Source organism: Zosterops lateralis, assembly GCF_965231275.1.
Source record: "Zosterops lateralis genome assembly, chromosome: Z".
NCBI classification, from domain to species: Eukaryota; Metazoa; Chordata; class Aves; order Passeriformes; family Zosteropidae; genus Zosterops; species Zosterops lateralis.
Window position 1 is genome coordinate 60,491,244 of NC_139800.1, and position 22,570 is coordinate 60,513,813.

General features: G+C 35.0%; 1 protein-coding gene across 1 annotated transcript in view; it reads left to right on the forward strand.

The window, feature by feature from the left end:
* Positions 1-22,570, forward strand: part of ADGRV1 (adhesion G protein-coupled receptor V1) — a 266,979-nt gene that overhangs the window by 27,083 nt on the left and 217,326 nt on the right. The window contains exons 12-25 of the mRNA XM_083883524.1: positions 5,351-5,383; positions 6,454-6,580; positions 6,674-6,859; positions 7,541-7,721; positions 8,303-8,466; positions 9,099-9,222; positions 9,622-9,888; positions 11,285-11,411; positions 13,151-13,368; positions 14,397-15,140; positions 17,434-17,807; positions 19,784-19,960; positions 21,549-21,729; positions 22,340-22,542. Of these exons, the coding sequence (XP_083739650.1) occupies positions 5,351-5,383; positions 6,454-6,580; positions 6,674-6,859; positions 7,541-7,721; positions 8,303-8,466; positions 9,099-9,222; positions 9,622-9,888; positions 11,285-11,411; positions 13,151-13,368; positions 14,397-15,140; positions 17,434-17,807; positions 19,784-19,960; positions 21,549-21,729; positions 22,340-22,542 (3,106 nt within the window). The remainder of the gene's footprint in view (positions 1-5,350; positions 5,384-6,453; positions 6,581-6,673; positions 6,860-7,540; positions 7,722-8,302; positions 8,467-9,098; positions 9,223-9,621; positions 9,889-11,284; positions 11,412-13,150; positions 13,369-14,396; positions 15,141-17,433; positions 17,808-19,783; positions 19,961-21,548; positions 21,730-22,339; positions 22,543-22,570) is intronic.

Genomic DNA, 22,570 nt, shown 5'->3' on the forward strand with positions numbered 1-22,570 from the left:
TAAGCATTCTATTTATTGCAATTAGTAATAGCATGGGCAAAATAATACTATAATTAGTTCCAACAAGGATGTATTATTTAGTACTCAGTGATGTTATTAAAGCAATTTATGTTTTAAATGAGTTTTGATTGTACTCATGATTACAAAAGAAATCTTCCAAGCCATTAAAAACAGTATTTTCCTTACTTGCTCTATGACCACCATCTTTAGGCCCTGGATATTAAAAATAATTATGAATGTTGTCCACAAAATGGTGGCCAATGTCTATCATATATATATGCTTACCTAGAATACAGATGAGCTGTAAAGAAGCAAGATAATCCTGTACTTGCTGAAGTTTCTTCATATTTTCTTTCTTTAGGACCAGCTTCAGTTCAAATTCCTGCCCATAACTTACTAGGCCTGAATTGAAACTAAACATAAATAAAGCCAGAGGTCTGTAGTGAAATCTGATTGTTGTTTTTAACTTTTGCACAAGAAATTCTGCTATTGGCAGTTGTGATGCCTCCAGTGCAGATACACAGCTATAAACTTGGCAATTGGCATTGCTGAAGGCCCAGGGCCCTTATGGCCCATGGATTGTGTTTGTTCTCTTAAATGAGGGCAGCTGAGAATGAAAACCTCTGGACTTAAGTTCTGGGAACAGCAGTACACAAATGATTTTATTTTTATTTTGGGAAAATTAAAATCCAGGAACACTCGAGTGTTTAAATAGTTTATGCTCAGAATCTTTTGGTCATGACTCCCATAAATTAAGATGCCAGAACAGATCCATGTACATGTGTATGCATCTAATTTACTTATATTACATATGTTCAATGAAACAAAACTGATGTAATGGTTCTAGTGATTTCCATGATGTGATACAGATTGAGGTACTTAACACCTTCTTTGCCTCAGTCTTCAACCTCAGTAAGACCAATAATTCTCAGGGCAGCTAGTCCCTGAGGTGGTAGATCAGGTTGAAGAGCACAATAGACCTCCTGAAATCCAGGAGAAAGTGGTTAATGATTGGCAGAGCTATTTAGGTGGTAACAAGTCTATGAGACTGGATAGGATCCATCCTGGGGTAACAGTGAGCTGCTGTAAGAGCTCTCTAAGCTGCTCTCCATCATTTATCATCAGTCATGGCTAACTGAGGAGATCACAGACAATTGGAGGTTGGCCAGTGTGATGCTCATTCACAAGAAGGGCTGGAAGGAGGATCTGGGGAACTTCAGGCCAGTGAGCCCGACCTTGGTGCCTGGCAAGGTTATGGAACAGATCATCTTCAATGGGGTCATTGGATGCCTGAGGCATCAGACCCAGACAGCATGGGTTTAGGAGGACCAGGTCCTGCCTGATCAATCTGATCTTTGATGATCAAGTGACATGCCTTAGTAATTGGGGGAAGGCTGTGGCTGTTGTCAGCAAAGTCCCTGTGTCCCACAGCATTCTCCTGGAGAAACTGGCAGCCCAAGTCTTGGACAGGTGCTCTCAGGCCCAGAGAGTGGTGGTGAATGATGCTGCATCCAGCTGGCAGCCAGTCACTGGTGGCGTCTCCCAGGGATCAGTGTTGGGCCCAGAACTGTTTAATATCTTTACTGATGATCTTGATGAGGGGATTTACCCCTCAATGACACCAGATTGTATGGGAGTGTTGATCTGCTGGGCAGGAAAGCTCTGCAGAGGGACTTGGACAGGCTGGGTTGATAGGGTGGATGAGCCAACCCCAATGGCTTGAGATTCAACAAGACCAAGTCTCAGATTCTCCACGTAGGTCGCAACAACCCTTGCAGAGCTACAGGCTGTGGAAAAGTGGCTGGAAAGTGTCCCAGTGGAAGGGGACACTTTTTGAGATACCTGATAGAAGAGAAAGTTTTTCAGAGAAGCATGTTTTTAAGAGTAACAATAATACGAATTCACGGATGCTGAATTGTGGGGCCCAAAACTGAACACAGCATTCGAGTCAAACCTAAGTTTTGCATTACACATTAACAAAAATATTTTCTAAATTTAATCAAGACTTTTTGTGTTTAAGAGACTACATAATGATAAAAAGTTTGCAAATCAGGAAAGACCCATTTAAAGCATTGCATATAGTCTATGTGCCTTAATTCAGGGCATAAGTAAAGCTGTTAAATAGAGTTTGCAATATTTTTCTATTGGGGATTTCCTGTACCAGTGCCTATTTCAAAACTGTATTTATCTTTCTTAAGTAATTTTTTCCATGAAGAAATATATACGATGCTATAAGAATAATTCTTATGGCATCACATATATTTCTTCCTGGAAAAATCTTGCATTGTAAAATTTTGGCTTTTACTTCAAGGCTTTGGTCAGATATTGTTTTAATAGGGAAAAAGTTATTTTAAATTGATAGTAGAATGTTTATATGAGTGTTACTGGACATCTACTGCTAGCTTTCATTATTTTTTAAAGCAATAACACCATATATCTTTTGTTGAATAACTTAAGTTAAAATGGCCTCCAAAATCAAATAAATTGTGGATTAAACAGGAAAGAAGGGTTCTCTGATGAGAAACACCGTGGAATTTATAATGTGGTCAATCCTCCTTGAATACTGTTCTTTAGAGTTCGTTCACTAATTAAGTCAGTAGATAATCCTGAAAAAAATGAAGTAGCGGACACAAATTCAGGAAGCAAATTGAGTAACATTCCACAGGCAGTTTGAATGCACCTTTTCTGAGATACCTGAAAGAGGAGGAAGGTTTTAGAGAAGTGTGTTTTTCAGAGTAACATTAATATAAGTTCACAGTTGCAATTCAGTTTCTCATGGGGTTTTCAAAACATTCACTTTCTTCAGAATTCCAGTTCTTGTTTCAAACTTATCAAATTCAAACACACTTCTTTAGTATTATTTTATTTTCAGTAGTATTTATTTCGTAAGTGTCATATTATTTTAAACTCAGTCAAAAATCTTCTTTCTCTTATTTTATAGTACTATGCATTTTAAAAGAAGTGAGGAAACATTCTGAAGCTTCTCTTAGTTGTCCTAATTAACCTGTAGTTCCTGCTAAGTAATAATTAGGTATTTTTAAAGAAAGACCTTCTCAGATGAGAATCCTTTCAGATGAGATTTGTCATATGGGAAGTGGAGGCAGCCTTCAGTCCAGGGCATAAGGCAAGGTTGTGGTGGTGGGGCAGGTTAAGCCAGGAACACATGGCAAGTTTGGGAGATTGTCACCGGCATTAGGCACAGCTTAGTGATTGCCAGGCAAGTACAAGAAGAAGCAAAATCCAAGATTGAGCCAGGAAGTCCCACGGTGGATCCTGGTCCAGGACTGATATGAAAATTTGTATATGTGTACCTCAGAATGTAAACACGAGGGATCCTGTTGTGTTCATTGCTTATGTAATGGCAGATCTGAGTTGGAAGCCTGTGCCTCATGGCTTCTATTTTGTCTGTTTTATAGGCTGTTTTATCATGAAATCAGAGAATAACAAAATTGGAAGGAACCCATCAGGACCATTGAGTCCAACTCTTGAGCTTGCATAGGATGCCCCAAGAAACACACTGTGGGCCTGAGGGTGTTGTCCAAAAACTTACTGAACTCTGTCTTGGTGTAATGACTGCTACTCTGGGGAGCCTGTTCCAGTGCCCAACCACTGTCTGCTGTTTTTGCATATTAACCAGCATTTAATATCTCAGAGCACTGGTAGCAATCTGGCCAGTAATGCAGGGAAAACATGGTCACATCCATCAATCAGTCAGTCAGTCAAGTGACCCTAGTTTTGAAAACTTGGCTGGAGAAGAATCCAAGACAATGGTGTTTTTAGCAGTGGATGGGCTGAATCTAGTTGCTTTCTAACTTCCAAGTTCTTGAGATTCTGGTCTGATTTACACTGTGATGGTTAAAAGGTTGTAAGTATTGCCAGTCTTCTCAGTCCTTTCAAAGTATACCTGGAGATGCTCAAAGTGTCTCCTCATGGTACCTTGGGACTGTTAAATTTCTGCTAACCCTTGGATGTCGTTAGACCTGCCATCATGCAACGTGATACTAGATTCTAGCCCTACTCCTCAGTTAACAGGCCCTTTTTGACTTCATGAAAATGAAAGAGATATATCTGCATGCTGTATCTGGCATGCCCTTTCATTTTTTGATTATTGTGTCTTAACCACTTAGGCTTGTACATACGTACCAAAAACCCATTTGATATAATGGTTCATTTGTATTCTGTGCTGTGAAATATATTACCAACAGCTTAGTGATATAATTAAATTTTAGCATTAGGAGCAATATAATGAAAATTTAGCATAAATTTTAGCTCTGGAATTTTCACCGTGACTTTTTAAGTGATATTAATACTTGATGATTTTGGAAAACTTGCATACATTTCTGAAGGAAATGAGAATGTCTTTATGTATAGTATTTAAAATGCAGCCTCATTTGGAGGAATAACTAAGAAATCACTATTAAATCAGATCTCCTATTTGAAAGAATAGAGCTGCAAGGGTATTTGCTTTATTACTTTAAACTTTTGAGTGAACTCTTATGTCTACTAAATTCTAAATCTGAATTATTTTTGAATTCAAAATTTCACTTTATAAATGCTTTGTTTATCTGTTCATACAATTTTAATGGTAGATCCAAGTTTTATGTTAAATATATATTTATTTTACATTAAGAAAAAATCTATATGTTATTGAAATGGCATACTTGTTATTGCAGAATAATGTCCTTTCATCTGACTTGATGTGATACTTCTGTCATATGTGCTTATTTTCCTATTTCTATTTTTTTTCTTGTTTTATTTGGCGGAGTGGGGTTTTCTTCTTTTCTTTTTTTGTTGGTTATTTACTCTGGTAATCTGAAAAACTGAAAATTTGTCAAAAATAAAGCTTGATGTGAGTTTGGGCTAAAATATTTTTTGATGTATGTGTGGTGTAACTCCCAATGTATTTATCAATGTTTTTATCATTGCTATATCAGATTGATGAAATAACACGTGATGGAGGCACATTGGTTGTAAATTTTTTTTTTTTCCTTGAAATGTGGGCTGATGGTCCAGTTGTGAACAGACACAGAGTTTGGCAGTGATAGAACTCCTGGAGGAGGACTGTGTAGGATGTACCATGAATGGGTCTTGACATCCTGTGTTGGTCATGAGGTCATTTCTCACTAATAAGGACTGCCCACTTGCTAGCATTTGTCAACAGAAAAATGCCAGGGAAAGATTCCCATAAAAGGAACATGATGTGTTGAAAGGGAAAAGAAAACTTTGTGGTGCTCTTGTTATTATTGTCTAAGGTTGAAATTTCAGGAAGTGGCACTTTCATTCCCTTCCCCCATCCCTTTTCTTTCCCTCTATTCTTCTTTCCTTTCCTTCTTTCTTTCTCTTTTAACAGGGTAGAGACAGAAAGGTTTGTCGTGTATTTTGGGTAAGTGCAGTGACCTGTGGTTTGTCTTCAGTGAATCAGTGCTTTGTTTTACGAGTGATTAGTTTGAACAGAATCTGTAAATAACTTCTTTTTCTCTCAGGAATCTTGTCTTCTGCATCTCTTCAGGCAATGCTTGCTTGCCCTTTGGTTTTTAATTTGATGGCATGAGTTTCTGGCTTGAAGGTTTATTTAGGATTTGTGAATGATGAAAATTGTTAATGCATGACTCAGTGTTTGATACTTGCACTTGATTGCAATAATGGATCTGTTGCCTTAAACTGCCAGAAATACAATTTGTCCCACCTAAATGCCTGAGCAGAGAACTGTAGAGAAGTTCTCTGTGATCAAAGATGAGCAGTTGTCTCTTTTTTGAATGACATATGTTTAGTTTATGTTAATACAAGTTATTGTGTCTGCTGGAATATTTTTTTAATATGTGATAAACATGACATATGACCCTTCAAAATAGATAGTTCCTATTTGTTCATTGAAATTTTCTTCCAGAAAACATGAAAGATGACTCTGAATTCATAAACCAACATTTATAAGCTATATCAAAATCATCAGTCTGAAGGTTTGCATTCTTTATGCATCTTTCAGTAATAGTTTTTCTTGCATTTTTAGTGGAATGAACTTAAAACAATGTAATTGCAAATTTGCATCTGAGGAAATGAATGCAAGAAATACAAGTTCTCTTTGTTTAAGTGATTTTGGATCATTCCTTATGTTTTGATTCAAATAAAAAGTAACACTAAATGTTATTTTAAATTTTTAGTATACAATTCTATTTCTTTTTCTTTTTGTTGTGTGCATATATGACTAAAAAGCCCCATAACTATAAACTGTAAAAAATAATCAGGAAAAAAAGGTACTTCAAGAACACAGGTTGAAGTTTATTGCAAGTGAATGGAACACTCTGATGTGTCTTTCCTAATTTATTATGTTCTTTGCAGGTAATTGTTTTCATAATTTATTAATAAAATTAAGCAGGATTCTGATGTCCTTCACATAGATGTGTATTTACTTACTTAAAGAACCATCACTCAAACCTCCCTTTTTTCCTTTCCCAGAGTCAGTGTGGAAAATCAAATACTGAAATATGGGTTTACAACTCGTGAGATTACTATTTTGGAAAACGATGATCCTGGAGGAGTGTTTGAATTTTCTCCCTCTTCCAGAGGTCCTTACAGTATCAAGGTAGCTATCTGAGTAACTTTTCTTAATCATTATGGAAAAGTAAATCTTAGCAGATTTAGCTAAGTAAAATGCTGGATTTTCTGTTTTTTACAGGAAGGGGATTCTGTTGAACTGCAGATTGTCCGCAGCAGAGGGAGCCTTGTCAGGCAGTTTCTGCGGTACACTGTAGAACCCAGGGACAATAATGAGTTTTATGGAAGCACAGGAATTCTGGAATTTAAGCCTGGGGAAAGAGAGATCATAATTACTCTTTTGACAAGGATGGATGGGATTCCAGAGGTAGAAATGAAAATTTTCCTTTCTTCAAATTGTGTTCACAGCGTAACAGTTTGTCACTTATTAAAATACAGGAAACTATATGGGAGCAGAACAAGTATGCAATGCTTTTCTACAGAATGTATTTCCAGTCTCCAAACCAGGGATTTCTGGATAACTAGAAGGTATCTTTGGCTTTAATAGGTCTCAGTAGATTTTTAATTTTTGTAAATTGAAGCTTAACTGCTCATCCATCTGAGATTTTTGCATCCATGGCATTCTGTACTATAGAATGCCATTATTTAGTTGAGTGCAGTAGGAACAGTTACTTCCTTTTTGTTCCTTTTTTGGTAAGTACCTGCTCATTTAACTCAGTGCTCCCCAGTCTACACTAATATTTGCCGTATAGATGCAGAGACACAATACTTGTTCTAGTGTTCCATGATGCATCTCCTGTGAGGTTTTTTTCCAAGAAGTATGTGAAGTACAAAGTCACATTGGATTAAAAATGAAAGCTGACAGATTCTTTTTAAATTAGTTTAATGTCAGTGGTTTTAAAATCTGTACTTCCACTATTATATGTGACAAAGATGTACAAAACCATTCTGCATGTGGAAAATGTGTGTAATTTTCTTTTGTTGAAATTGTCCTCTCTTTCTGCTGCTGAATAAATCTTTTTATTCTGACTGAGTTTCCCTCTTCTAGCTGGATGAAACATATGCTGTTGTGCTCAGTGGCTACAGTGAGATGTCAGGCAAGCTGGGGAATGCCACAAGAGTCCATATAACCATTTTGAAGAATGATGATCCGCATGGTGTCATTCAGTTCCTGCCTGATGAACTATCAGTAACAATAAAGGAAAGTAAAGGAGAAATGATCTATGCTGGTAATTCTTTTTATTAGAGTTACTGCTTTCTCTGCTGTCTGCTCCTGCAAGGCTTCTTTTCCCTACTTCACCATCATAGGACAATGCCTGACTCGGGAGTTTCTAGAGTGGTACAGTGCCAGCACAATGAGCAGTGGAGATTAGTGTGGAGGAGGATGGGCCTTGAAAGCCATAGGCATCAATCCAGTTAAAATACAGCTTGAGAGCATACCAGACAGGAGGGACAGGGAACTGATTTATGTGCAAGGTACAGCCTGGTAGCAGTAGTCCTGCCTGGTAAGCACGAGGTATTGGGTGCTATGTGAGAGAGGAATTGAGCTAAATTTTCATATGTGTGTCTTCAATTTATCTCTATTGTATCAATAGAGTTGATACAAGTCTTAACTGCTGTAATGGTCTATTATTGTGCAGCCTTTTGTGTAGGGCACTCACATTCTAGTTTTGCCAGAAGTGGATTTACTTACCTTTCCTTTTTCTTTGTCTCCTTTCCTTTTCCTTTGTTTCAGCTTTTGTTGACTTTTTAATTTTGACTTGTATTTTTGTGGAGACACACACTGACTGTACATGTTTTCATTTTGTAGCCTCTTACAGACTTGTAAGAAACCAAGGAATCTATGGCAATGTTAGTGTGTCCTGGATTGTTGACCCAGCATGTACCAATGACATCTATCCTGAACAAGGGATTATTTTCTTTGATAATCTGGAGTTTTCAAAAAATATTACAGTTTACTCTCTACCAGATGAGGTAATAATTTTTTACTTTTTTTTTGTGTAAATATATGAAACAAAGAGGAAATGCTAAAACATTGCAAGTTAAGAAGAAGCTCTGTTTTTTAAGAAATGGATAAAGTTTTGTGAGAAAAATCAAAATACTGGGGTAAAAGTGAGTTTACTTAAGCAAATCATAAAAGAATCTATAAGCAAGAAGGTTAGAATCTGTCAGTAGTCAAGTGTGGTTAAAATATAATAATAAGTAAACCACTTGTTTTAATAGCAAGAATCCTGGTTTTATATTTTTGATGCTGATAAATTTGAAGTAAGATAAGAATGAATGAGAATAATTAGTAATAAAGGAATAAATAAATAAATATAGCTGTAAAAGTAAGTTACATCAGCATCAGGAAACTGCAAGATAACTTTTGAATCATCTGTACAATAGCAAAGATGAATGGATTTTTTTACAAAGATTTTTGGATGATGATTATTTTTGTGTAAGTGTATGAACTGTCATTTGTCATCCCTCTTGACACACTTATGAATCAATGGATAAACCAAAACATGCAGAAACCCTGTTTTGTTAACCTCCTCAGCTATTCCTTTTGATTTCTTCATTGTTTTGTATGCAAGAAATTAATTTCTTAATACTTTATCATTCAGGTACCTGAAGAGGTGGAGGTATTCATAATCAGATTATTCAATGTCACTGGTGGAGCCAGACTGGGCAATATAACCAGTGCATTTTTACAGATTACAAGGAATGATGATCCCATTTATTTTGCAGGTTAGATATTACTAGTTTTAAATTCTGAATTCATATTCTATCCCAAACAGATTTTATCGACAGAGAAGATTATTGAAAAATCTTAATCCTAGTGGAAGTAGTGTTACAGTGTTACAAAAACGTACTTTTTCTGGTTTTGTATTACTGAATTTGCTTTAAAAAAAAAAACCCACAAAAAAAACCCTTAAGAATTTTCTCTGATTTTATGTCAGTATTCTTGCTGGTGTCTCTGGGACTGGTTAGGTGGCTAAGGACAACAATATTCTCTTCTACCTGCTAGTAGATAGATGTGCCTTGTGTTTCCCTGAGGTAAAGGATCCTCTTGTGGGGGTTTAGATGAATAGGCCACATGCAAGAAGCACAGGTTTGAACTCGAATGTATTGCTTGTGTGTTTTCAGAACCTCTGACAGTGAGCATTACAGAAGGGAGTGTTGCAAACTTTACAGTCCTAAGAAATGGATCGACTGATGCTGTTGTTGCTGTTCAGTATATTACTGTTAATGGAGATGCAACAGCTGAAGAGGGAGACTTTGTTCCCAGTGAAAAGGGCAGTTTCATTCTGTTTGATGTTGGAGAAAGAGAGCAGACCTTATCTGTGTATATTAATGATGACGATACCCCTGAAACTGATGAAGCATTTTATATCTTCCTTTTGAATTCAACAGGTAAAAGCAATGATTTAGTGTATATTTAGTAACTCTCTTTTTATTTTTTCTCTATTTTTCACCAGGTTGTTCTTATCATAAAGCAATGTAAAAATGCCAAACATTACATTAATAAGGTTTATATCAACATTTTACAAAATTTCTGTATCTTGTGTTTTGATTTTGATCTTGAATTAATTGGAAGCAAAAATTAAATTATAAAAATGAAACTTTCCTGCAAAATTAACTTGAGTTTAAATCTCTTTCCAAATGCCCCAAATTAGATGGAGTTTTTGCTCATCAAATATAAGTTAAATATAAGAAATAGGTAATTTTTCTTGATTATCTGAGTATAAGGTAGTTCCATGTGTTTCCTGAGGCCAGCTAGAATTCACTTGGAAACCCCGCTCTCTTACAGAACACCAGCTTCATAGAAATTATTGGACACAGCCATACTTCTCCCTTAAAATTTTTCTTCAGTGATCTTTCTACTTTACTAACTTGGTTCAGGATCTGCTGGTATTTTCTTTTTACCATTCTTGGAAACTTTGATGGCTTTACTCCTGGCACACATTCCTGCCAAAATGGCCAAAATACAGACTATTTCTAGAATTCCTGAAAGAAAGAAAAAAAAATACTGTTTTTTATGATCTGTTGCATATATTGACCTTGATTTTTACATTCCTTTTGAAAATTATGTTGGACTGTTGTACCTCTGAGAAAATACAAATAGAGGTACATGAAGTTAAAACCATAGATTGTTCACTTTGGAACAGAAACTTTGGAATAGTGCTTTTGAAAAGATTGAAAACCAGGATGGGGATGGAAACCTTTGTGGACATAAAGAGGTATTGAAGTGTCCCTACTGTGCTAATATACACACAGAAATCCTTCTAACTTCCACCTTACTTCACAGTATCTTGTGGTTTTTTTCCTTTCAGATAGGCTGTGATATGGGTGTGACTGATCTCTTAGAGATTGTTGTTGCCTTGCATTTAGTTAAGTTGCAATATTTCTGTTGTAGGTCTAAAGGAGAGTTGGGATCTCTGAATATGTATCTTTTTCTTCTGACTTGACAAATTGATCAAACGTGAAGTACTACTTCTCATACAGTCCTTTTCCTCTCAGGATTGCATAATCTCTGGTCATGTCACCTTTTTTTTTTTTTTTTTTTTTTTTTTTTTTTTTTTTTTTTTTTTTTTTGCAATGTGTCATCTGGATCTCTGCCTTACATGCTACTTATGTATTTTTACTCTGATTTGTCTGTTGCTGAATATCTCAAATATTGGTTTTCACTAATTGTTTTATCGCTGCTTGTTTCTTCCTTTGGTTGAAAGCTGTTGGTGTGAGAAGAAAATTTTAGAGTTACCTCCATTTCTGATTTCAGTTTTGATAAAATTAATCACCCTCTTTTTAGGGGATACTGTTATCTTTAATGCTGGAGTGGCTACAGTTATTATTGAAGCAAATGATGATCCTAATGGAATTTTCTCCTTAGAACCTCTAGAGAAGCCAGTAGAAGAAGGAAAAAGTAATTTTTTTTTGTAAGTAACTTTTAAATAATATTGTTGCCCCTTTTTGGAGTACATGTATGCATATCTTGATGTGTGCGTTATTTTATGGATACTTCTTTGATCTAATCCATTTTTTGCATTGCTAAAATTTATTAGAAAAATAGTTCCACCAAATTTTAGATTAAATTATTTGCAAAAACAAAAAATCAAACATCAGCTCTTATATTATCAGGTAGACTGTGCATATTAAAATGTGTACAGAATTCCTGTTAAAATATAAACAAATAAGATTACACCACAAGGGACTTTTTTATATTTTCACACAAATAACATTACAGTATATGTGTTTTTTTTATATATTCATGAGAGCGTAGATACAGAAGGATCAAGATGAATGAGCAGAATATAACCAGGACCAATAGAGAAGTAAAAAATCTTTTCAAAATACAGTTAAATACAACTATGTCGTTGTTAGTTTCTTATTGCACCCTGCTTTGAAATCTTACCCCATGAACAAACTATATTACTCTATTCTTCCTGATAGTTTGGTTTTTTTTCCTAGCTGTAAATTATAGATAGGAGCCTATACTTAAAGTCCAGATGTGCCCTTCTTCTAGGCTGAATATATTTTTCCCTAGTCTGACCTGTAGCTGCTGGAATGTGTTCAGGAAGGGGAAGGGTTAAGATACTAATTTTCATGTCATCTGACCTTTTTTCATTCCTGAAGTCAGAATGTGACTATAAATTGACAAAAATACTGATTTTCAATAAGAAAATTCTAGACAGGGTGTAAAGAAATATATGTTCACAATAAATTTGACAGTGTGAATAGTGAGAGAAGAGGTTTTTTTCACAATTGTTTAATTATCTTTTATATGATTTTTATTTGATGTGATTGTTTGTTTTGAAGCCTTGAAATAGGTGCTTATGACTGTGAGTTAGATCTTTATGCTTGTTTTACACATCTGAAAAATTAAAATCCTTGTTAAAAGAGTATATTAAATACATATTCTGTGGTTGGTTTTATTATGCTGCACTTAGGCATTTTTTTGGTCCTTAATAATATTTTTTTTAAAAATCAATGTTGTGAAGTGTGATGATTTGAACTAAACACACATATATATGGGTGCTTTATGGAAGCACAGGGATACCAAGGTCACCACATCTGACTTTGCTTAGTCCTTATTGATAAAATATATTAACTATATTAATATATTAACTATCCCATACCCTCAAAAGGATTTGCCTTTTGTTTAGTATAAAAGAAAAGGGTCATAGTAGTTTATAATCTTACCAGCGAGCACACCAAAGGCAGCGCTGCGCTTTCAAGAGAGTAACTGGAATTACTGCAACAGTGCTGTTCGATTGAAATAGAACACCCTGCTTAGAACACCCTGCTTAATAACAACAAAGGATACCTTTAGAAGCAGTAAAAACATACTGTGTTTCTATTGATAGACTGCTTTACTGAATAATTTTTCAAATTTGTATGATGTTGCTCTAAACAGTACTATTTTGCATGTACCTTCATTGATTACTTTCTTTCTAAGATATCTGTAGTATACCTAGAGGTAAAATTATAATGTGAAATTACAGGCTGTCTAAGAGGATTGTATTATTGTTCATGGTTCTGTTTGTTATGTGTGGTTATTTAGAACAATGCATATTATTTCCCATAGTAAGGATGATTAGTCAATGTTTTCCATTGTTAATGGAGACTGCTTATGCATACCTGCCAGGACATTCACTCTTTCTGTGTCTCTGAACAGGATTTTGAGACATAGAGGACGCTTTGGGAATGTCTCATTAACCTGGCAGCTGTTTCATAATGATTCTACACTGAAGCCAGGAGAAGAGTTCTATGAAACTTATGGGACTGTATACTTCATGGATGGTGAAGAATCAAAGCCGATAGTGCTTCATGCTGTTTCAGATAAAATTCCTGAATTCAATGAATTTTACATTTTAAAGTTGGTGAACGTTTCAGGTATTATCTTCCATATAACCATTCCCTTCTTATCTGGTAGAAAATAATTAAATTTAATCAATCAGAAATAAAACAGTCCTGGAAAGAGCTTTGTCTTGATGCCTATGTCATCCTTTACTTTTCTGGTGAGATTTTAGTGGGTTTTTTTCATTTATTCTTTAATTTAGGTATATGAACACAGTTCTGGAATCTGGCCTTTAGAAAAGATGCATTTTGGTGATTTCAGATATGTAGAGCTTTGTGTAGAGATGAAAAATGAAGTATTAAAGGTTATAGGTATCTACCATAATAGAGAGTGCCTGGTTTGATTGCCTTTTTCTAGAAATTTCAGTAAGATACAGATAGTTATCACTTTGTATCACTTAAATTACAACTGCTGCAGGCCTACTACTGAGTAGAGTTCCAAATCTTTCCACCTTAGTACTATTTATGGTCTGTGCCGAGATAGAACTGAAAATATGTTGATATTTGCATAAGTGAAATTTGTATGCATGTACAGAAGAGTTCTTACTTAGTGGTGCATGGTGGCTCTGCAGTCACATCAAGATCTTACTGTGGACAAGTGAGGTGACTAATGGCAGGACTTAGGAGCAGTTTTAACACACAACTGATTTTGCAAGATAATCTCTGCTTATTTGGTGGCAATGAATCAAATGTTGCCATTTCATATTTGTTTAAATCTTGAAGTACAATGAGAAATTAATTTGACACCATGTTTTTCAAATGAAACAAAAGCAACTTATCTCATTACTAATTCAGGAAATCTGAGCTAATCTTATTTTAACTGAAACATAGTTATAGTATGCAATTGAAAAATAACATGGCTTGTTTTCTATGACAATGATCCTGATAGTGTTTTAAAACAAATATGGTTAATTTATATTAATCTTAAATTTGAAGAAGTTTTTATGAGTTCAGAGACTCTTTAAAGAAGATTTAGGCCTATTTAAAAAGATATTTTGTTTAAACACTTTAAAATACTTAATAACTTTTGTCAGACCAGTAACTTTTACTCTTCCATTATATAGGTGGGTCTCCTGGTCCTGGTGGGCAGTTATCTGAAACAAACCTTGCTGTAACTGTGATGATCCCTTTCAATGATGACCCTTTTGGAGTCTTCGTTATAGATCCAGAGAGCCAGGACAGAGAGGTAGCAGAAGATGTTCTTTCTGAAGATGATCTTTCCTATATTACAGACTTCATTATCTGGAGACAACAAGGCACTTTTGGTACTGTCCGTTTAGGTTGGGAAATACTGACCAGTACGTTTCAAGCTGGATTACCATCAATGGTAGACTTCTTGTTGCTGGGATCATTTCCCAGTTCAGTACAATCTCAGCCGCACATGAGACGCCATCACAGTGGAACAGATGCTCTGTATTTCAGTGGAAAAGAGGATGCATTTGGAATTATTGGTCTGGAATACCCATATGATGGAAGTACTGCAGTAACTAATTTTACATTTTCAGCGTGGTTAATTCCTAATGTCAATACTGATGGTTATATAGTTGAAAAGGATGATGGTAATGGGACCTTATATTATGGTGTGAAAATCCAAACAAATGATTCTCATGTTTCTGTAGTGCTTCATTATACAGCATTAGGATCCAATATGACATACATAGCCAAAGCAGCAGTCCTGAAATATCTGGATGAAAGTACTTGGGTTCATATTATGATTACTCTGGATGAAAGTATAATTGAATTTTACATGGATGGAATACCAGTTCCAGGAGGAATTAAGAGCCTTAAAGGAGAAGCAATTGCTGATGGTGAGCCAACAGATTGTATTATTTTTCTTCACATGTGAAGTTCTGCAAAATATGGAAGTGTCTAGCTCCATATGTATGCAAGATTCTGAAATTACTATATCTAACCAGTTAGTTAAAAGCAATTCATAGAAAATTCTAGGGATGTTCAAAAAACGTATAGATGAAAATAAGAGCTGGGAAATTTTCAAAAGGCATCAGAACTGTAAGAGAGCTTGGATTGCAATAATTTGAAAAGAAAAATTAGCGATTGTATTTCTACTATGCTTATCATGTATACATATATATATTTATAATTAATAATTTTCATTAGATTTACAGTATTGTGGTAAGAAAGATTTTTTCTCTTGATTTCTGAAACAAAATATAGTAATGTTTTTGATTCTAGTTGCGTATTCTATTACATCTATACCAATATTTTGTAAGCAATAGAATTTTTCATTTTTTAGATTTACTTAAGCATGTATTTACGCAGTATATGAAAAACTTACCCATATGTTTAATGGTGTTCCAAATAACATTAGCATATGTACTTCAGTTCCTCTAACTCAGTATTTCTGGATGTGACTTAGTCATACGTAAGCATTATGGAATTTTACACTCAACTAGCGTATCAGTGAGCATCACAATAATTCCATTACAAAATTGCTTATTGTATGGTGGGAAGACATTTACATTTACTCTTTCTTTTGCAGTTCCTCACTCTTCCAGATGTGGTTTTTTTTTTTTTTTTTTTTTTTTTTTTTTTTTTTTTTTTTTTTTTTTTTTTTGTTTTTGTTTTGTTTTTTTTTTTGGTTTTTTTTTGGGTTTTTTTGGTTTTTTTTTGGTTTTTTTTTGTTTTTTTTTGGGTTTTTTTTTTTTTGTTGTTTTTGTTTTTGTTTTTGTTTTTTTTTGTTTTTTTTTTTTGTTTTTTTTTTTTTGTTTTTTTGGTTTTTGTTTTTGTTTTTGTTTTTGTTTTTGTTTTTTTTCACAGCAGTAATCTCCATCCTTTTCCTTTCTTTCTCTCCCCATCAGTTTCACAGGTTTTCTTTCATGGGCATAGGCACTGGATGATTATCAAATTCTTGAATACAATCTCCTCTGTAATCAGAGAAGCAAAATTAAAAAAACATGCAGTGATGTTAAATGCATATGCACCTACGTGCATATATGTGCACAAACATAAAGTGAGCATGAAGAGGAGATGTCATTAATTCTGAAGTGTAGGATTTTATTTCTACCTTTAATTTCCTGGTAGTTGAAGTCTAAGAAATTCAGCCACTGTAAAAAAGTAGTTCCTCTGCAACAAGTAGTGCCCCTGCCGTTAATAACTGCCATCAGACGCAAAATACGGTAGCTTAGAAAGGAATTTTTTCCCTTCAGTTTCTAAAACACAGAAATGCAGTAAGGCTTTTGTTGCTGGAAGCATATATCTGAGTTATTGCAAATTTTCCTTATTAGTGGAGATGATGTGTGCTCTGTCTGGAGATACTAAAAGAATAAGCCACGGCTTTAATCTTTCACCATTTAATATTGGATACTACAGTGAGCACTCTGGTCTGGTTTTCTGACCATCCTCTTGTGTATTGGGACCATTAGCAGTTGTGGTTGCTTGTTTGTAGAAGCGACATTCCGTGGCACGTTTCCTTCCAAAATCAGAAGAGCTGAAGATATATGTTCTGTATGTTTTAGAGTGATGGGAATGAGTATGAGCTACCATCTTAGCATATTTATGAAAAAGGGAACGGTCATCCTCTGACTCGCTGAGTAGGATAATTGTTTGGAGAGAAAGAAATATTGAAGCAGTTGTAAAAAGTGTTTGGAACATGGTCTACATTTCTTAAGCCCCTCTTCCAATGCATTAGGGTACAAGCATGTCCAGTGTGGCTAATAATCTGATCATCAGAATGGATTCACTAGCCTAGCAGACACATTAAGTATACAAAGATATAAAATGGGTAAAGCAGGTGTTTGGAGAAACAAAAGTGAGATGGGCTGCAGCTGGGCTCTGAAAATATTTAGTGGAAAGAGGGAAGTTTCCAAGATTCATTAAGGGATGATGACAATGTGCAGATAGAATTTTAGTAGGATGAAAAACCTGAATGGTCTGGGAAGGGATTATTTGACCTGTAATGATCTACCTGCAACACTGAGATGAGGCTTCAGGAGCCTCCCAGTCTACATTTCAAGATCAATATGATTACTAACCCAGGGAAATAAACAATTTACAATAGATTTTAAAAATAATTACAGATATTAGCTATTTTGAAAAAAACCCCTACCCATAACATGACAAAAAATTTAATTTTTTTCTCAGGTCCAGGAATAGTGAGAATTGGAGCAGGAATTAATGGCAACAGCAGGTACACGGGTTTAATGCAGGATGTAAGGCTTTATGAGAGAAAATTGACACAAGCAGAGATCTATGAACTCCATGCAACTCCTGCAAAGAGTGATGTACATCCTGTCTCTGGGTATTTGGAGTATCAGCAAGGAGAAACCAATAAATCATTCATTGTGTCTGCAAAGGATGACAAAGAGGAAGAAGGAGAGGAGTTATTCATCCTAAAGCTTATTTCTGTATGTGGTGGAGCTCGAATTTCACAAGAAAACACAACAGCAAGATTAAGAATACAGAAAAGTGATAATGCTAATGGTTTATTTGGCTTCACTGGAGCATGTATTCCTGAGGTAAGATGCTCATAAGGAAAAACTACAGGAGAAATTTTAGACACAATCAAACTGGCAAGGCTAACTAACCTTTGAAGGGTCTTTATTCCACTTTTTAAATTTATGTAGTTAAGCAAAGTTTTCTAGAATTTGGAATTGTGTAAGTTCTGTTTATACAGCCTCAGTAACACTGTCATTTGCAATATCACTTTTTTAAAATCCCCTCAAATTATTTTTTAGTAAGAAAATTGTTTTTATTACATAAACTGAAGACTAAGGCTTAAAATTTCCTAGGATAGTTTTTTTCCTGTACCTCTGTAACTTCTGAGACTGTAATCTGATATTGTCTTCGATAGAGTTCATTTTTTTCTTTGTATCCAGTACGGTTCTGTGTTTTGGATTCAGGATGAGAATAATGTTGCTATCACAAGGATGGTTTGCTATTGCAAAGTAGGGCTTCACCTGAGTCAAAGACTTTTCTGTGTCTTGTGCTCAGCTAGTGAGGAGCTGCACAAAAATCTGGGGAGGAGCATGTCCAGATAGCTGACCTGAACCGGCCAAAAGAACATTCCATACCATAGAATAACATGTCCAATGTATAAACTGGGGGAGTTACCTGGAAGGCAGTTGGTCATTGTTTGGAAGTGGGCTGGGTATTTGTCAGCAAGTGGTGAACGATTGTTCTGTGCAGCACTTATTTCTCCTGGGTTCTCTTCCAGTCTCTCCCTCCCTTATAATTGAATCATCATCATTAACATCATTGTATTTGATATGAATTCACTTGATACTGGCTGGAAGTTGCTGTTTTTAAACATTACATTTTCTGTGGCAGTGGTTGCCATCTATGCAGTATATAAACTTGGATCTTTCTTTGAAATAAACCTAATTAATGGTTACTTTTTTAATCATTATGAGGGAGAAAGACATGATACACATTTCTATAATTATTAGATTCTTTTGAAAAAATAATTCATTATGCTTTCCAATTTAGGAACTCTTATGACCTCTTAAGTACGTCCTTTCTAAAAGAAGTCCTTATCATGTGTTTGAAGGCAACCGTCTTGCCTGACTAATGCTAGTTTTCAGTTCGGTTCAGTTTGCTTTCCATGTGCCTGCCATCTGCTTCCATAATAGATTCCTTCAGTTTCAAATGCCGCTGATAATTCTGTGATGCCACAGATCAGCAACAGACCATGAAGGAAAATTAAAAATTTATGTGGCATGTTAATTGTTTCGCCTTTTTCTTATAGCATTGTTTTATCAGTAGTTTAATTTCATTATTTGTATCTGTCGGTATCTGTCTGTTAAGCAGCTGAAGGTACATTCAGTATCTCCACAGTGTTATACAGCATCTCTGAAATTTATCTAATGCTTAAGATAGCTTTAGTTATTCTGATAACTTTCAAATAATTTTTTTTATATTTTAGCTTGATGATCCTAATTTTTTTATTATACTTCACTAGTATCAATACCTGATTTGTTCCAAATGTGTGAAATTGTTGCTGCTGAAGGCATGTTCTTTGTGACAACAGAATTGCAAAAAGTACTGTAGCACAAAAAGTGTTTCAGTTTTCCCTGGATGGTAATAGTACAGTTTAATCTAAATGTGTCTATTTTGTTTTCCATAGTGTTTTTAGTCAGGGAAAGGAGGAATCCAAATCTTTCTTAAAATTAAAATAATTGACATTAATATAAAACAGTATAGTCTTTTGCTTTTGATAGACACATTTCAATCATATTTATTCTGGTTTTGTGTCCAAAAAAACAACAGGATATGGTTGCTAGCTGACCTCAGGGAGATGGTAGAAGCTATTGCAATTTCCATTAAGATCAGTTTCAGCTTCCTATCACTCCAAAAGTGCTTAAAGTAACATGACAGCAATAAAAAATTCCTGAAAATTTGAATAGCATTAGAGGATTTTTACATTTACTTTTACATTTATTCCTTTGATGTATTTTGATTGTAACAAATATGTCAATTTCTTGCTTTCTTCCAGGCTGCTGATGAGGGTTCCACTATATCCTGTGTTGTGGAGCGTACCAGGGGAGCCCTAGACTATGTGTATATAAATTACATTATCTCACAGGTTGATTCCAGGGGCATTAATTACTCTGTTAGCGATTTTTCTAACAGCAGTGGCACTATCACATTCCTTCCTTGGCAGAGATCAGAGGTAAACCCTACCTTCCTATTAACTATTCATCCTGTCCTTTGCAAACCTGCTGGAAAACACCTCTTGAGGATGCTTGACCAGTTTTCATACTAAAGAGTCTTTCCTTCACATGGCTTTTATTACATTTTGCAGGTTTTCTTTCATCTTTGATATCTAATGAGTATAGGATACACACCTATATATCCGTGTACATCTCATTTCATGCTTTACTGTGCATGCATGGATGCTTAAATGCCAATAACTGCACATTTAATTCACATAAGATATGTTTATGTGTATGTCTATATCTCTCTATATATAGATAGATATAGATATATATATTAGATATATGTATCTCTATACATATACTTCAAGTATAGGTAGTCTTGGGCTTGAATAGTGGATCCAGTGACTTTTGAAATGGGAATATGATCAGGTTTTGATCTGAGTTTTGGAGATCAGTTTTATCTCCACAACAATTAAATAGCAGTCACCTTCACTGCTGTAATCGAATGTCTTGCAACTGTTAGGCACATTCTGTCTCTTTCGATTAATCTGTTTCTGTGAATTTGACCCCAAACTCAGCATGGAAATTGCACATTTAATTGAAGAGGAAGTGTGGAACCACAATACTGTAGGATGTTCATGTGTGTTTTCTATTAGTATTTGTTAAATAGAAAGAGTAGATTGATAGTAGAAAATACTGTCTTTAATTTCACTTCTATAATTTTGCTGAAGTCGGTAGGGACTGATTGAAACTTACAGACATAGTTTGAAAAGATCCCAGTGAGTCAGAACTGTGGATCTTGTCCCAGTTAAACAATTTACCTTTTAATAGCTTGGAAAAAACTTGTGATTTTGAAAAACAGTATGCTCCTGGCAGTTTATTCAGCTTTAATTCACTACTGAAATGTGTTACTGCATTATATACAACGATTTAAACTTAAATTTGCCAAGATTTTCCAGTCTGACAGTATGGATGAGGCCTGACTTATTTTATAAAGTGGCAGAAGAGACCTGGTGAACCCTCTTGTTCCATTGCTATGTGGTCCAACATAGAGTCTACATAGAGAGTACCTAATGGTCATTGCCCTAAGAAACAGCCTGAGAGCGGTTGCTCATCAGCTGAAAAATCTTAAGAGAACATCCATTGACATTTTTAAATTACTCATTCTCATGGCTTTAAATATGATCAGCTACCTAAACTTCTTGTCCTGTATATTTGTCAAATCTTACCACAGTACATAGAAAGTTGGAATTGTCTGAGATTAATATATTAGCCTGTGTAAAGCAGATTATGTTACATGATAGTATGATCTGTAACCTCAAGTGTCAGGTGGCATTAAAAGCTCACTTTACTTGCTCTCTACATTAGATTAATCGCTGTAGTGTCTCTGACAGTTTGGTAAAGATGTTTTTGGAATTGGTATTCTGAACTTACTATCATAAGGTTAAATTACACGGAGGGCAAAAATGTTCTCTACGTTATTTTCTGAACTCACAGCAGATACACTAATTGATTAAATATTTAATTGTTTAAAGGGTCATAAAAGTCCTAAGGGATATATGTTGCATAGTTTGATTTCTCCATGATTTGGTCCTTCTCTAGGTCTTAAATTTGCATGTTATTGATGATGACATTCCGGAGCTAAATGAATATTTCCGTGTGACATTAGTCTCTGCAGTGTCTGGAGATGGAAAACTAGGTTCAACTCCTACCAGTGGAGCAAGTATAGATCCAGAGAAGGAAACTACTGATATCAGCATTAAAGCCAGTGACCACCCATATGGTAACAATGTTGAAGATGATACAGTCTTATTGCAGATTTATGTATACTTCTAGCTCAAGAGGTAAAAATTTGCCTAGCCTAGATAGATGAGGAAGCAATTACACTTTATCTAACTTGAGATTAATTCATAATTTTTATACAAGAATGAAAGTCAAATTACTTACTCCTGAGAATACTACAAAAAAGGCATTAAAGCTGCCTGGACCAAACATGCGATAATCCCATTTTACAAGAAAACCAAATTGCATGTTTCTGATTTTATGGCAGTTTTTGTGAAATGAGAATTTGTAACAGATACAGGCATTTAAGCATGTCTATTATTATACCAATAAGTACCCAATATTATGACATTTGGGTTCTTTTGGGAAGAGTTGAATTCATTATTTGATATGTTTTTTTTTTTTAGACTAAAATTAATATCGGTGAGAGAGAAAATGGTACATAGCATATTACTGTAAATAACATGATTGAATCCTAAAGGCATACTCATATTTTTAAAATTTCATAAATGTTAAATGTAGATATTATAAATATTTTTTTAAAATTTTTTTGTAATTATAATTTGAATTTGGTATGAGAAGCCATGTAAATAGCAATTTTTGTCTTTCAGGACTACTGCAGTTCTCAGTGGGACCACCTCCTCAGCCCAGTGATGAAATGATTCTGCCAGCCTCTGCTGTGCCCCATATCACTGTTAAAGAAGAAGTTGGACACATCCAGTTATTGGTTGTTCGTGCACAAGGACTTCTTGGAACAGTTCTTATGGAATACAGGACAGTGCCACTTACAGCTTTCAGTCCTAAGGATTATCAGGTATGGCCATAGCCAAGGTGTGTAATTA